The sequence below is a fragment of the Pyrus communis genome, chromosome 9 (genome assembly GCF_041283825.1).
Source record: "Pyrus communis isolate YQ-2024b chromosome 9, ASM4128382v1, whole genome shotgun sequence".
NCBI lineage: Eukaryota > Viridiplantae > Streptophyta > Magnoliopsida > Rosales > Rosaceae > Pyrus > Pyrus communis.
Window position 1 is genome coordinate 23,570,937 of NC_142573.1, and position 15,569 is coordinate 23,586,505.

The following is a 15,569-nucleotide window of genomic DNA, read 5'->3' on the forward strand; positions in this document are numbered from 1 at the left end:
CAAAAGTTAGTTGGTCTTCAGATAAACAAATGAATTAATAATTGTAGATTCCTTTTCATGACACTAATGATAGAAATTGTGTCCACTAAATATTAATAAATAATAAATCACTCTACTTCTCATTGGGTCTTCAAATAGAGAATATATCTTAATAATTATAAATTCCTCTTTTCTGACACAAATGTTAGAAATTGTGTCTAGTAAATATTAATAAATAATAAATACTCTATAGCAAAAGAATATGTTGGCACAATTATGGACTTGTGCCTTTATTCTACTATAAAACGTCCACACACTCCCTTACTAATTTGTATATGGAAATTTAGAAGGTTGCTTCATACGCTTGTGTTTCTTTTGAATTTGATCAAGTTCTACATTATTGAGAATGGCGGACAGGCGACGTCGTGGAGTTAGAATTGGAACCGAATCTCTAGCATCACATTCGTATATTGCTTCCAACATTACAACAGCAAATTCCACAACAAATCCTCCAGTTCAACGTCCACGACAACCTGTTAATGTCCGGCGCATACCTTGTTCTTTTGATAATCAGTACATTCTTACTACTTTTGATGGTCGCCTTGGCTACGCATTACCCTTCAATAACGGATGCGTATGTGCACCTCAAGGACGTGTATTGCCAGCATGGGCAAACCCAGGTAGGACAGAACAATACCCTGTCAAATTGGTTTCTGCTAAAACAACAACTGAAGAGTCTACCAGTTGTGTCATTATTATTGAAGAACCATGCACTTATCAAGCACAAATTCGTCCTAGAGGTTTGTCTCTCCCACAGTTGAGCTCACGAAATATGCAGAATGTTACCGTTGAGATTTTAAGCAGCGATGACGAGGACAATTAATATATTTTGTATTATGTTATATTTCACTGGTGTGTGAAAATATAATTATGTTATGCTATGCTGGACTCCTTTTATCAACTTATGTAGTATTACAATATAATAATGTTTTCTTTCTAATTGGCCCATGATATAGATACTCCCAACATTATATATTTTTTGGTTTATAATTATGTTTCCCGGTTCATACAAAAAAGAAAAGAAAAAAGAAAAGAAAAACGAAAATAAAAAAGAAAAAAATAATAAAAGAACAACGCAAGCCTTTTATCATGCTAAACACAATTAACCTTCGATAGAGCTTCAAAATTAAAACAAAATTGGACTATAACTAATAATGGCTTTGTTAAATCGCGTCCCTGGAATTTCACTATTAATTACATATCTTGTTATTTAAATTCGTATTTCACGTTTATATTATTTTCATTAGTTAATTTTAATTCCATTGATTTTTGGAATTAAATCGAATAAGTATCCGATTTGAATTTTTGTAATCAATCTTTAAAATTCGTTGACCTTTCAAGTTCACAATTGATGTTTTCAAATAGATCTCGAGACCACGAACGCATAGACGAAAACCGTTTGCGAGTCCGGATTATAACGGTATAGTTACAGACATTTGAAGTCGTTTCACTAAACTATAGATTTAAATGAATATAAACTCCCACCTTGTGGGAAAGAGGCCATTCAGGCCAAAGGGAAGGAACCAATCAGTTAAATGGCAGAGGACCAATCCGAATTTAAGGAGGGGGGTGGTTGAGCAACCAACCAGAAATCAGGAAGGAAAAAAAAATTACTATGCGAATCGATGCTTGGGTTATGCTTTGCCATATCCCGAAGGCAGGATATGATAAACGCACGGATACTTGATGACATCACGTGTCGATTTGAGACGTATGTCAGGATCGGGAGTGACAAGCTTATAAAATTGGATTTATACTAAGTTTCCTCTTCTCTAAATTGGACTTCTCCCTCTATTTTATGGTGAAAGTTTGGGTTTCCCACCACTAAATTCAAAAACTTAGGTTTCCACCACCGCATTACACAATTGTGCCCACTAATTCTTATAATAATAATTAAAAAATAGTTGTTATAATAATAATTGTGCCCACTAACTCTTATAATAATAATTAAAATTCTACCCCTATTCTATCTCGGGTCCCTTCTATCTCTTTCCCTTTAGGGGGCGTTTGTTTGTCCTCACTAAGTTGGACTGAACTGGACTGGACTGGACTAGCTATTTGTCCAATACTGTGTTTGTTCCATGCTGGGACTAACATTAATGAGACTAAAGGGGACCAGCATGGACAAAACCCTTCACTAAGAGGTCTTAGCGAGACCCCCTAATAACCATGGGACTAGCTAAGACTATCCTCTCTTTCTCGTCATCGTCATGCTCAACGACCACTTCCGACAGACTCCTCGTCATCTCCGGTCACCTAGATCAATCATTAACTTTCCGACTCTCTTTCAGATCCATTTCACAACCAACTTTCATATAAAATATACCAAATTGAAGCTGGGAGTGACAAGATTACGATTTTACCTGAATCGAGGCTAAAATGTGGTCGAATGTGGCCGGAAAATGGCCTGGAAGTCTTGGCCTGTTTGGGCTTCTTCAAATCCATGACAGATTCGAGCATTCAAAGCTAAGATCTCGGTCCAGAGATGGTGATGAATTTTTTGGCGGTGCTAACTTCATCCAATTTAACGAGGGTTGGCCGGAAAACACATCGGGAAACCTGCAACTCGTCGAAAAAATTGAAGCCGTGAGGTTCCGTTCGAACAACGCATGGCTAGAGAGGGAGGGAGGACAGAGAAATAGAGACTGGAATCAATAAGGAGTTTGATCAGGAATGAGAAAGAGACATGAATTGAGAGGTCTAAGAGGAAAAAAAGAGGGAGAGGGTGGGACGATGAGAGAAGAGGAAAAGAGTGGGACATAAATGGTAGGAAAAGATGAAGAAAAAGATAAGATCATAATAAAATATTAATAATTTATATATTAAATAATATAATATTAGAATTTGTTATTATCCAGCTTCTTAGTCCAATACTGCACCAAACGCTTCACTAAGTTAGTCCAGTTTAGTCTAGTCTAAGTCAATCTAGCTTAGTCCTTGAAGTTAATCCAGTCCGAGATAGTCCGGCGCAACAAACGCCCCCTTAGTTTCCCCTTCCGCTCTGCCTCCCCTCAGATTCTTTCTCTCACCTTTGTCTCTCTCTCCAACCCCTCTTTATCTCTCTACCTTCTCTACAAATCGTGGAGGCTCTTGAGCTCCATCATCACCAGAATCCCCTAGCAAAACTCCATGCACGTGATGGAGGAAGGTTTGGGAAGATCGGGGTCTGGTAGGAAGGGATCAAGGGAGGGGGTGGGTCGGGTTTGGGATGATCGGTGGATGTAGAGCCTGAATCGGAAATCGCGTTGGGATCCGAGTCCGATAGGGAGGGATCATGGGAGGGAGGTGCGTCGGGTTAGGAGGTGTTGGTGAGGGAAGGGCAGGTGCGAGTCGAAGAGGGAGTGAGGAGTCGTGGTCGTCATCAATATTTCATCGCCGTTGTGGAAACCTTCGAATTCGGAGTCAGTCGCACCTTCATTGTCACCTCAACAAGCTTCCGATTTTGGGTTCGACCTCGATCCGCACCAAGCTCGCAAAATTTCAGTTCTGTCAGCCCAATATCGCTTTAAAGCACGCAACAAATGCGTCCATTGTTCCCGTTGTACGAGCGCAGAGTTCTTCTGGTTTGTCTTCTTCCCATTTTTTGGAAAAATGGTTTATGGTTTTTCAATGTTATTGCATATTCCATTCAAATTATGATTTGGGTGTCTCGGATTTTAAATTTTAAATTTTGGCATGGCTTCTGACTCCATATTGTTGGTTGCTCGTAGGTTATGTCCCAGACTCCAAATTTTACGAAGTTGAAGCGATTCTGAGGTGCAGAAACGATTCACTCATCTGTTTGGTTCTTAATTTTGTTTAGGTTGATTGTTTATAGCTCTGCATGTCTGCTGTGCTTTTTTCTTCTATTACTTTTGTGTGTGGAATACATGAGGTTATGGGTTTTACTTTCATCTAATTATTTCTTAATCTTTGCTATGATTATGGGACGAGCTAGGCCCTGGTGAGTTTCGCATGTTTCTTTGGTAAGAATTGTTGAACCTTAAACACAGCATACTGCATATTAATTGGCATTGCATTTTGCATTGGCATAATAAAATTAGGAAAGCAACAAATTGATGTTTGAAATTTTGTTGATTGGATAGTAGGAAAAATAGCTCTCTATTTCTAAGCCTGTGTAGTTATCTAAGCACCATCCCATCTTCTTCTGCAGTTGCCTTTAATCCTTTTTAAACACTCAAATCCATTTGCATATATCGAACACATAGTCACGACTGATTTGGATTGGAGTTCAAACACGATAAACATTGAAGGTTAATGAAATTCTAATCTAGAGTGCCATTGATGTCATTGGACCTAAATTTTGATTGCGGTGTGGCATGTTGCGACATGTCAAAAGATCAATTAGTAGTTGTTAGTCGTACCACTATACAATTCATTTCTGGAATTTAATGAAAATTATTTGTGATTATTGCTTGGAATTATATATAAGATTTTGAAAAGTTAATTCCTTTTATTACTTCTTCTTGTTCGTCATTGCGGATGCTCATAAAGGATATAAGGTGATGGGTACAATGTTAGTAATAAAGGGATAGTTTGCTGACAGACTGCTTGAACTATTGAATAATGTTGCAACTCTCCCCCATATTCCTGATGTTCTTTCCTCTTGTTTTTTCGTCATGCCATACTTCGTTTTTGGGTTCATCTTTAAGTTTCTGCTGAATTTGAACCAGTTTTGGCAGTTGGTTGTTGATCCTGCCACCAAAGAACTTTTGCATTATACTGAGAAGCTAGTGACTTTTGTATGTACACGATGCAATTACTGTCCCAAAATTGTTCATTTAGTTGGTGCTTCATGATCTCAATTCTTTGTTTTATTGCTTTGTTACAGGCCACATTATGTAAGGGTTATCTATTTTCTAAATGTAGGTGAGTGATTTGATCAATTGTGGTCTATATGTATGTGTTCCCATATATTTCACTGCCATTCAAGAAGTCTCCAGTCATCGAGAAGGCAGAGGTTGGTCTTTTTCTTCATTGGCATTATAGTTGTGGATTGGTTTGCACTTGGGATCAAATTCTGGCTCTAAAAATATTATATCACTTGATTTGTAATTATTGAGAACAAATTTGATGATCTCATGGCCAAATGAATTTTGTAGATTATGGATTCAATTATTTCTCACGGTTGCTTCTTGCGAGAATGTAGCGTTCAACACTCCATTGTGGGTGTGCACTCACGTCTAGAGTCTGGAGTCGAACTTAAGGTGAGCTACGCTTTCTACGCATTGGTAACAACAGGCTACCAGATTCCAATGTCAATCATGAAATATTTCAAGCGGCAGTTAGAATGCACTTGAAAACATAAGCATGCTAGTGTTACGAGCTCTGATCACATTTGGTTATTTTAAATCGATTTTCAGGATACTATGAATTCTCAATGTTGATTGGATGTTTGGGTAGTTAAACATCACTGAAAATATGTGATCCTTTCCCTTTTTCATTTTTCCTTTGGTTTGGATTTCAGGAAGGTGATTGCATAATCCACTGAGCTGAGAAAAAGGGTAAAATCAGTTATGGGTGGCAATATGTGGGAATGCATGGATACATTGATAGGAAAATCTCATTATTTTGTTGGTCTTTTATCTTTAACACTTGTAAACATGTTCTTTATGAGGAATATTTCTGTAGTTTCATCATAGACATTCCATTTCTACTATTGGATCGCTTTTTACAGCAGAGGCTGCCATCTTTGATTTTATGAAAATTTTAAATTTTTGGTTTTATTTCAAAATTTTGCATTTCTATTTTTTTTTTAAATAGAACCTACCGGGCACAATAATAAAAATAGTGCAAATATGGATGGAGAAGGTCATCTGACAAGTTTGTCAGAACATAGACACAAAAAGGCCTTTATTTGTGCCTGTGTCTTTGAGCACCAAACAGTGTATTATGCCCTTTTAGCAATGGTGATGCCCATAGAGGGCACATATACAAACTTAGTTGCTGCAGGGTTGCCATTGGTCTATGGACACATATGTTGGTGCCCATTGACCTCAAAGGGCACAAATAATTTATTGTGTGCAGTGCCCATATTTTTTGTAGTGAATCATCCAAATTCTAAGTAAATTGTAGACGAAAAGGTACTAGACAAACCATAATTAAGGGAAATCCACATAACTAGATGTCTTAAAATAGTATTAATCTAATTTATTGCTCAAGTCCATTATTTTTGTTTCATACATAAATAACTTCATAATAATGAAGGAAATACTAATATGGATCATCTTCGAGAATCTATGTAATGGACGATAACTATGATCGGATTCTTCAGTACTTCTTGAGGAAACTCTTGAACCAGTGTGCTGAGAGCTTGGGGTACCTCTTTTGGTTGTCGTTGTAATCCACATAATTGATACCAAACCGAATAGTATATCCCGAATTCCATTCAAAATTATCCAACAATGACCATGCAAAGTATCCCTTCACATTGACACCATCCCTACACAAAATGGAAGCAAGAGTTAAAATGCATCGAAGATGTCAAATTGTCAGCATAATAATTTTTTTTATTTTAATCCGAGTTAATGTATAATTAAGAACTTACTTGATTGCTCTTTGAAGGTAATATATGTGGTGATAGTAGTAATAAACTCGCTGGGTGTCATTCAGGGCTTCCGCAAGTGATAATTTGGGATCATTGAACTCATCAACACCTACAATATGTACGTAGTTTCAAAATATAGGTTTTGCAGAATATTGTATTTCACCATATACATTCGAAACATTGGTTATGCAATCGATTAGGCTTAAAAAAGTCGTTACCATTCTCAGTAATGTAAATGAGTGGATCATGATACTTTTCCTTCGTGTAGAGTAAAAGGTCTCGAATTCCTTTTGGATAAACATATAGCCAGTCTGAAGCAGCCTGCAACTCATTGGATGATAATTAAGCTCAGTACGTAGAGAAAACTTGATGCTTTAATCACAAATAGTTCAAGCTAACAATCTGACGTTACCTTTGGACCGATGGGGACTCCATTCTTCTCAGCTGCCAGAATATATAGGGTTAATTATTAGAGTATAATTATTCCAATTAACTAAATTGCAAGAAAGTTTTTTAATTTGTACTCACGTGATTGATTAGAGTGAGCATCTGTTAAATAGCATGCATTTACAGAATTGTTTGGAGGTGCATAACTTGCATAGTAAGTAGTATAGTAATTTAATCCAAGAAAATCAAATGACCCCTTTAGCAACTTGGATTGTTCTTTCGTAAACTTTGGTAATCGGTTTCCAACAAGAGATCGCATGCTGTGTGGATAGTCGCCACTCGTCAGTGGTTCCATAAACCTGCAGAAACATGGAAATTGCAAGCATGAACTTGTTGTCCAATGAATAATACATTCGAAAATGAACATTTAATTGAGTTAATCGATATACTTACCATCCAAACATAAAATCCAATGATCTTAACGCAGCGTTTTTATCGTGCTTTGCCTCAGAAACCGGAACAAACCAATGTGACGTCAATGTTATTGATATCATGCCTTTCTGAGATGCCTGTACATGTTCATGCAGATTTGATTGAGCAACAAAAAGGTACAATATTTGTCTAAGTAATAAATTACTTGATCTTGTATTATCACGTAGTATTAGTGAATCATATCAAAATTTTCAACTACAACCGAATATTCTGACCAAAAAATAATACCTGATATTTATCCTTGTATACTTTTACAGCAGCTGCATGGGCAAGGAGTTGGTGGTGTGCCACCAAGTATGGTTCAGTAGCCGAATTTCCACCGGTGCAGTTTAGTTGCTGCCAAGCAGAACATCGTCCTGGTGCTAAAGACCCGCTAGCATAACCACCGTTGCTATAGGTCCATGGCTCATTCAACGTGATCCAATGTTTTACTCGGTCGCCAAATTCACCGTAGCAAAGTTCTGCATAGTCTTGAAAATGTTTGCTGCGATTTGGAAAATTGAAATTAATGGCATGCTGATTTTGAAGTCCATATGACTCATATTAGTTTTTCATTTAATTAAAGACAAAGATCATTTGTGGAGGTTAAAAGTTGTTCACTCACACAATCTTAGGGCTTAAGAAACCGCCATATTCGTCTTCTAAAGTTTGAGGAAGATCCCAATGGAAAAGTGTCACAAATGGCTTTATACCTAGAGTGTGACATGTAAAAGCAGAAAATAAGTGCAAAATTGTTTATGAATATGTTCTGTAATAATTTCCTATATTCAATAAATGAAATATCATATTTTTTTTAAATAAAAAAAAAGTTCAGAAAATAAATGAGATTATGCAAATGTATCACCATTGCGTAGAAGTTCATTGATGAGATTGTTGTAGTATTTGATTCCTTCCTTGTTAATACCCCCACTGAGCTTTCCATCTATGATAAGAGCAAATAAACGTTACATTATATATATATATATATATATATATATATGTATGTATGTATGTATGTATATATGTATGTATGTATTTTTGGTTATATTGTACAGTGGATGTGAAATACAAACTTACTTGGTAACAATCTGGACCATGAAATAGAGAATCTATAAGCATCCAACGTCATATTCTTCATAATTCCCACATCTTCCTGCATATAACACAAATCATTTTATCACCCATGTCTTGTGTTTGTTAAGGCCCCATAATTTTGTCTAACCTGTGATGTTATTGAAAGATAAAGTCTTACTCTCCTAAGGTCTTTATTTTGAGGACATGTGAGGACTAAATGAATATTAGCCACAAGATTATATTAGTTTAGAGCCAAAGCTTCTTAAAATATTTCACAACTTAATAAATAAAAATAAGAAATGTATTTTTTAATGGTTCATAAATTTTAAGTTGGTTTTGGTTTATTAAGTTGTCAAATATTTTAAGCCTTTAGATCCAAACTAATATAATCTTGGGGCTAATATGCATTTGGTTCTCATGCGTCCACAAAATAGAAGCAGGATAGTTGAAAGATAATATATTAATTAATTGGACCCTTACAACTACAAATTGTCTAGGAGAATAAAGTTAGTGTGATTTTTACCTTATAACAGTGATATTCATCGTTAGCAACATCTCCATTGCTACCATCTTTGATCTTTTCTGCATATTATCATAGAAGGTTTTGATTTTTAATTTAGAGCATAATGATACCACATAAATCCTTATATACAAGTATACGTACACCGACCAGTCTCCCGCCTTCACACTAATTAGTATTGATAAAAAATTACTGCAGAACACCGAATCCGACAACTTTGAATATTCTGAATTTGAAAATAAAATTTGACTGAATTTTTTTTGGACTGAAAACTGGAAACCTTGTTCTCAATATGATTCGATTGGTTCGAAAATCATCCATACGAATGTATTCTCTCTCCTTTATATCTCCAAATCACACCACATGCAAATTGTACTCACGTGGTTTAGGAAATGTAAATATTCAGTTCATACTTTTCAATTAAAAACTCACCGAAGGAATCTAGGGATGACAATTCTAACCGTTAAATCCAATAACTGTGGATAACCGTCCGAATGGATTGGATTTGGATATGAAAATTCGGGTATGGTATGGAGATGGGGAAAAACCGTAAACTTTATTCGGTTATGGTTTTGGATATGGTTATAGGGGTTTCCAATCCGTATCCGTCCCCGAATCCGACCCATATATATATATATATTTTTTTTTTTTCTTTTTTGATATATAATATAATTTTATTCAATTTACCAAACCCTCCCTATACTAATTCGTTATGTATGCATCAAGCCCTATACTATCTTTATTATGCACCAAATATCATGCATGAGGCATACCAACAACCTCATCAATTCAGTACTCTTATTGTTATATTCAACCAAATTAATTCATTGAATTATTTTATATATCAATTATCAAATATTACAAGTTTATCATATTCATCTTTTTTCAAGAGTCTCACTGTCAAAAAATTGGTGCATGTTATTATGAACAACTATGACATCATATCGATGACACATGGATTAATATATAAACAAAACTGACACAATTGCTAATTTAATAATCTATAATATAGCTGCATACTTGTACGTATATAGACCTTACATGTACTAGAATCTGCTATAAAATATTAGATACACATAAAAAAAGTTTAATTAAAAATAAAAAGAATGAATTCACTAATATATACTCCTTTGAAATGATTCTAAGTTCAATCTGCATATGTTAACTAGCTAATTATTTGACTAGACATACACACCTGGATATTTGTGGGTGTAGGTGTCCCATATGCTTGGTCCTCTACCATCTTGTCTTGCAGCACCTTCATACTAGAGAAAGAAAAAAAAAACATACACACACACACACACACACATACAAGAGTAGAAACCACTATTAATATTTCATTTCAACATTAATGCATGATGCTTGGTCTGACATTGAAAGAAAAGCCTAATCAACTAACCAAAACTCAAAAAAGGGTAATTAATTACTAAGCCTTTGCAGAATGATTGGAAAGTTTTTTACATCAGTGCACTTATAATCAAAGTGCAACGTTACGTATCATAATATAAATAGAGGGATACTGAAAAATGTATTCTCTCTTCACTTATACTATGACGTATAGTGTAGTAGGTTTTCTTCCGAATATATTGAAAAATCTGTTGAAGGACTGACCTGATAAGAGGATGAAGCAGTGCCAAATATAAACCCTGCTGGAAAACTGCTCCTGTTGAGGAAAGCAGAATCATAAACACCGGGTGTAATCGCAGCGTTACTACTTGTCAATGCAAGGCCAACTAGTAGTAGCAGCATGCATGACAGAGAAGACCCTAATCGCAGCGACATAACTTGCTCTCGTAAGTTTTGGTGATTGCTCTCGTAAGTTTTGGTGATTTAGATACGTTGGCTCTTCATGGCTTGGGGTTCATATATATAGAGCCGATAGGAGGAAGTACTAAGACTAGTCTTTGATTGGATAAGATAAGACACCTTCGCAATATGTTTTCCAAGAAGCCGCGAAGTGAAGAAGACATCTTTGACATACATTCAACGGTCAATTAATCGCGTATTATAACTTAAAGCTCAAATATTGGGCAAACGAATGTATAATTAGGTTGGTTAATACATATGTACATGTAGAGAAATGCCTTTATATACGTTATACAACATAATATGTTTTTTCTTGTCAATATGTAAATTTAGATAATTGATTAATAATTTTAATTAAAACAAAGAGAAACTACACAGAGTCGAATTATAAGACTATATTTTGGGGAGAGACAATTTTTTTATTTATTTAACAAACTTATCCATATAGCACATGATGTCATAGTTGTTTTTCAAATTACCTTTATATTTACAATTTTACTCTTTGTTTGGAAGATAAGGGCTAGTTTGGATGTGCTTTTAAAATTTCTAAAAGCACTTTTGATTAAATTGATTTTGAGTTTCAAAAGCTCTTTAAGTGCTTTTTCAGGATCCACTCGGATTTTTACTAAGGATTGATATCAAAAATATTTTCTCCAAAAATGCTTTCCGTCATTTTGAAAGCACATTCAAATGAGGCATCTCTTTATCCGCCACTTTTTCTTTGTACTGTTCCCTAGATTTATGAGTTTTTTTTTCCTCTTTTATGATAACGATTTGGAATTTGTTTTGTTCTTTTATGGAAAAATTGGTATTAGGCACTTAGTTACTAATGTTCATTGACTGAGACCTTCTTACCTTTCAGATTTTAATCGAAGTCCCTAACATTAATGTATTAATAAATATACATGTTAGTTACAAAAAAAAAAAAAAAATTAATGAAAAATATTAACCGATTTAGGGTTTTAATACTCACACATTTTTTAAACTCCTAATTAATTTTTAGTTCAAAACATTTGCACAAATATATATATATATATATATATATATATATATATATATATATGAATAAGTTTGTACCATTATTTTTTTTTAAATCAACTTTTTCATTTTTAAATGTACCCATAAATTAAAAAAAATTGTATGAATGGGTACATTTAAAAATGAAAAAGTTGATTTAAAAAAAAATAATGGTACAAACTTATTCATATATATATATATATATATATATATATATATATGAATAAGTTTGTACCATTATTTTTTTTTAAATCAACTTTTTCATTTTTAAATGTACCCATTCATACAATTTTTTTTAATTTTTTTTTTAAATTTTAAATGTACTATTTAAATATACCAATTTATTATATGTAAAATGTACATTTTTTTTAATAAAAAAAAGGGTTTATATAAAATCCATTCAATTTTTTTAATCCATTTTAAAACTTATATGGATACATTCTTTTTAGTTGATTTGAGAATGTATTCATGCCAAGTTTAATTGAAAAAAATTATTAATGTTATTAAGCCTACTATTTTATTTTATTTTTTTATTTTTGTGTGTGGTGCTACATGTTTTGGTACAATAATATTTTGGTTAATTTTAATGAAGGTATACATATTTATATAAGTATATCTAATATATTGAAGAGTATAATTTATCTTTTAATATTTTTAATCGCACATATTTTAGGTTTTATTTACAATCTCATCAATTGTCACATCCCGGTCCGGGACGGATCACTTCCCGGGCCCGCTCCACCACTGTAACAAGATATTGTCCGCTTTGGGCTTACATTCCCTCACGGTTTTGTTTTTGGGAACTCACGAGCAACTTCCCAGTGGGTCACCCATCATGGGAGTGCTCTAGCCCCCTTCTCGCTTAACTTCGGAGTTCCTATGGAACCCGAAGCCAGTAAGCTCCCAAAAGACCTCGTGCTCGGTAGAGATGAGAATACACATATAAGGATCACTCCCCTGGGCGATGTGGGATGTCACATCAATTAAAATCTAGAAATTTCAATTTTTTAGTTTAAAAATATAATAACCTTCATAGAAATAAGTTATTACATTAATGGCAGAGACTTCGATAAAAAACTAAAAATTAACAAGGTTTCAACCAAAGAAAATTGATAATTGGTGACCGCATCCAAAGTCTCCCTTTTTTATTTTAGAATTTTTTGAAATTATTTGATTTTTGAGATTTTGATGATTTGGACGCATGAATTTTGAAACTGATCTTGCAGAAGTGCTAAAATTTTCAAAATTGATATAGCAGAAGTGTTGAAATTTTGAAACTGACCTTGCAGATGCAAAGGTGTTGAAAATTTTGAAACTGATCTTGCAGAAATATTTGAATTTTGCAAATGATCTTCTACAAGTGCTAAAATTTTTATCTGAATTTCAGTTTGAAGGAAAATTATTTTCTCATCAGAAAGAACATTTTATTTCGTTTTTTTTTTTTTCAAGAATAGTTTATTTCTTTCAATGGTACTGTATTCAATTATCCATGTTAAAATTTGACTATCCACATTTTTGTTTCATTGATGGCCTTGTTGCCACGATTCACTGAGATTTAGCCCCTGCGTTGCTTCGATTCGTTCCTCAAGAAAAAAAAAGAAAAAAAGTTTTCTTATATGCAAGAGAAATTATCGTAAATGGTGAATTGCCTAGTATATCATGGTCAACATTAATATTAGTTGCCTCAAAATCTAAATTTCAAACATAGATTATGTAATATGGAACCTAATGATCAAACGGGCACTAAATTGAATCGAAAATGGACCCAAATTGAAATTACATTAAGAGGGCAATCTTTTAACAAAGAGCAGGGTTAAGAATTTAGAATTCAGATAGGGTTTTCAAGATGCTTGTTTCTGCTCATGTGATTTCCTCATTGACCGATTCTCAGCTCGTAAAATTTTCAATTCTTCTTTGTGAGCGGTGAAGATTGTGTTGGCTTCATCTTGGCATTCCATACCATTTCATCAATCTCCATGAGCTTCTTCTTGATGTTGGCAGCTTGAGTTGCAAGGTTGAGTTGGTGGTTTTGGATTGGTTTTGAAGGTGATGACTTGATGGGGGTGTTGGTGACCGTTAGTTGGTGGAGGCTATGCTTCCATGACCTTCTATTGATTTTGGAGACAAAGTAAAACTAGTTAATTAATAGATTTTTAGCACAGGCTTAATGGATATGACATTTTCAATATGTTGGGCACTTACTTAGAATATTTAAAAAAGTTAAGACCTATTTAAAACAACACTAAAATATTTAGGAGTTTTAATTACTTAATCCATTAAAAAAAACTAATAGAGGAGGGGGCGAGGTCAAAGTCTATTTGTGAGGGTATGAAAATTAATAGCTATATATATAAAGTTGTTCTTTTCTTGGTTTGATTTTAAATATGATCTTGACCTCCATGAATTGCCAAAGGAAAACATTATAATTATCCATGAGTTTGAAAATTCTCCAGGATTTGCATGCTTATCTTATATTTTAGGATAACACAAGTTTATCTTATAAAGAAAATTGAGGCTTCAATCCTAAAACTCATTGACATGCAATTACCCGCTCAATTAGTTCTCGCAAAATTTTCTTAATTTTCTGAGAATTACATTTTTATTAAATTCATCTAAACTATAGGAAGAGAAAATCAAATACTAGACATCGTATAAAAAAAAATAGATATTCTTAATCAACTGAGTTACAAGCTTACTTGTCTTTTTATTATTATTATTATTTTTTACGGAAAACTAATGAAAAAAGTTTAAAAACTTTGAGTTTTAACAATAAGGACAAATTAAAGAGTAAAGTGAATAGTATCATAATTGACTTTTTAATATAAAAATATGATTTTTTGTTAAAGTGAACAGTACTGTAAGTTTTTGGTTGAAATTTTTTTTTTTTTTTTTTTTTTTTTTATAAGCCTAACAATCCGATTACGGAAGTGTATCCTATTATGTTTGTATATTCGCTCGCTATCAGACTACAATACAAATCGAGCTCAACTTTTAACAATTCTGGCGTGGTCAGCCGTCAGCATTCCAGCGGTATACCATAAAAAAATACCACTAGAGTTTAAAATTTTGAATGGTATTCTCCCAAGTCACATCATCAAAAGTTGGAAACTTCCAATGAGATGGAGAAAGAAAAGTTAAAGAGTATGAAAATGCAATATACTATAATAATAACAATTTATTGTGGATTGGAGAGGATAATAACTGGTGTGAGACTCTGCTTGTTATTGAATTTTGGTTAACGGTACGATTATTCAGTCAAAACTTACCACTTGTTCAGATTTCGGTTTTCATGATTATGCAAATAATAAAAAGATTATTTCTAAAAAACAAATATTAAACGTATCAATTTAAATATTTTTTCTGTTCCAGAATTTCCATGGCAAAAATTAAGGACGTGGAGATGAGTAGCAAGTTATTTCTCCTTTTTATTTAGGACGAAATGAATCACGGTGTCCAAATAATGAGGGGTTTGGGGTTGCCCGGATGACGGGGCAACACGTCTCAAGGCGGCAAAGTGGAAGGATTGTGTGTAGCTCATCGTTTTTGGCCAAGTCATCGATTTGGGTTTTGGGGAGTGGGGAGGGTTAAACCCTCGGGCGAGGGTGGTTTTTTCAATAGGCAATGGTTGTATTGATTTGGAGGAAGAGAGAGTTAGGGTAGCCCATAAGTTTATTTCAGTTCATGAATCTCTTTGCCCACATATTTTGA

At 33.9% G+C, this 15,569-nt stretch overlaps 1 protein-coding gene and 1 long non-coding RNA gene across 2 annotated transcripts; one reads left to right on the forward strand and one right to left on the reverse strand.

The window, feature by feature from the left end:
• Positions 1–5,143: 5,143 nt before the first annotated feature.
• Positions 5,144–5,684, forward strand: LOC148694434 (uncharacterized). Its single transcript, XR_015966854.1, has 2 exons — positions 5,144–5,246; positions 5,507–5,684. It is a non-coding gene; the product is annotated as an uncharacterized LOC148694434 (long non-coding RNA).
• Positions 5,685–6,164: 480 nt separating this feature from the next.
• On the reverse strand, positions 6,165–10,880 carry LOC137739932 (beta-glucosidase 12). Its single transcript, XM_068479685.2, has 13 exons — positions 10,650–10,880; positions 10,234–10,303; positions 9,042–9,100; positions 8,522–8,597; positions 8,310–8,387; positions 8,070–8,157; positions 7,694–7,949; positions 7,427–7,542; positions 7,115–7,332; positions 6,999–7,030; positions 6,805–6,907; positions 6,587–6,695; positions 6,165–6,481 (listed from the first exon to the last, which is right to left on the reverse strand). Exons 1-13 carry the CDS (start codon positions 10,818–10,820, stop codon positions 6,310–6,312), a joined length of 1,548 nt encoding a protein of 515 aa, XP_068335786.2. The 5' UTR covers positions 10,821–10,880; the 3' UTR covers positions 6,165–6,309.
• Between the last annotated feature and the right edge of the window lie 4,689 nt (positions 10,881–15,569).

What these genes read in the sequence shown, in the direction of transcription:
- LOC137739932 (XM_068479685.2), bottom strand. Translation starts at nt 10,820, where the DNA reads ATGTCGCTGCGATTAGGGTCTTCTCTGTCATGCATGCTGCTACTACTA. An exon ending in ATGAATATCACTGTTATAAG is followed by an intron (nt 8,598 to 9,041) that starts GTAAAAATCACA and finishes TGTTATATGCAG; the next exon opens with GAAGATGTGGGAATTATGAA. An exon ending in TACCTTCAAAGAGCAATCAA is followed by an intron (nt 6,482 to 6,586) that starts GTAAGTTCTTAA and finishes CATTTTGTGTAG; the next exon opens with GGATGGTGTCAATGTGAAGG.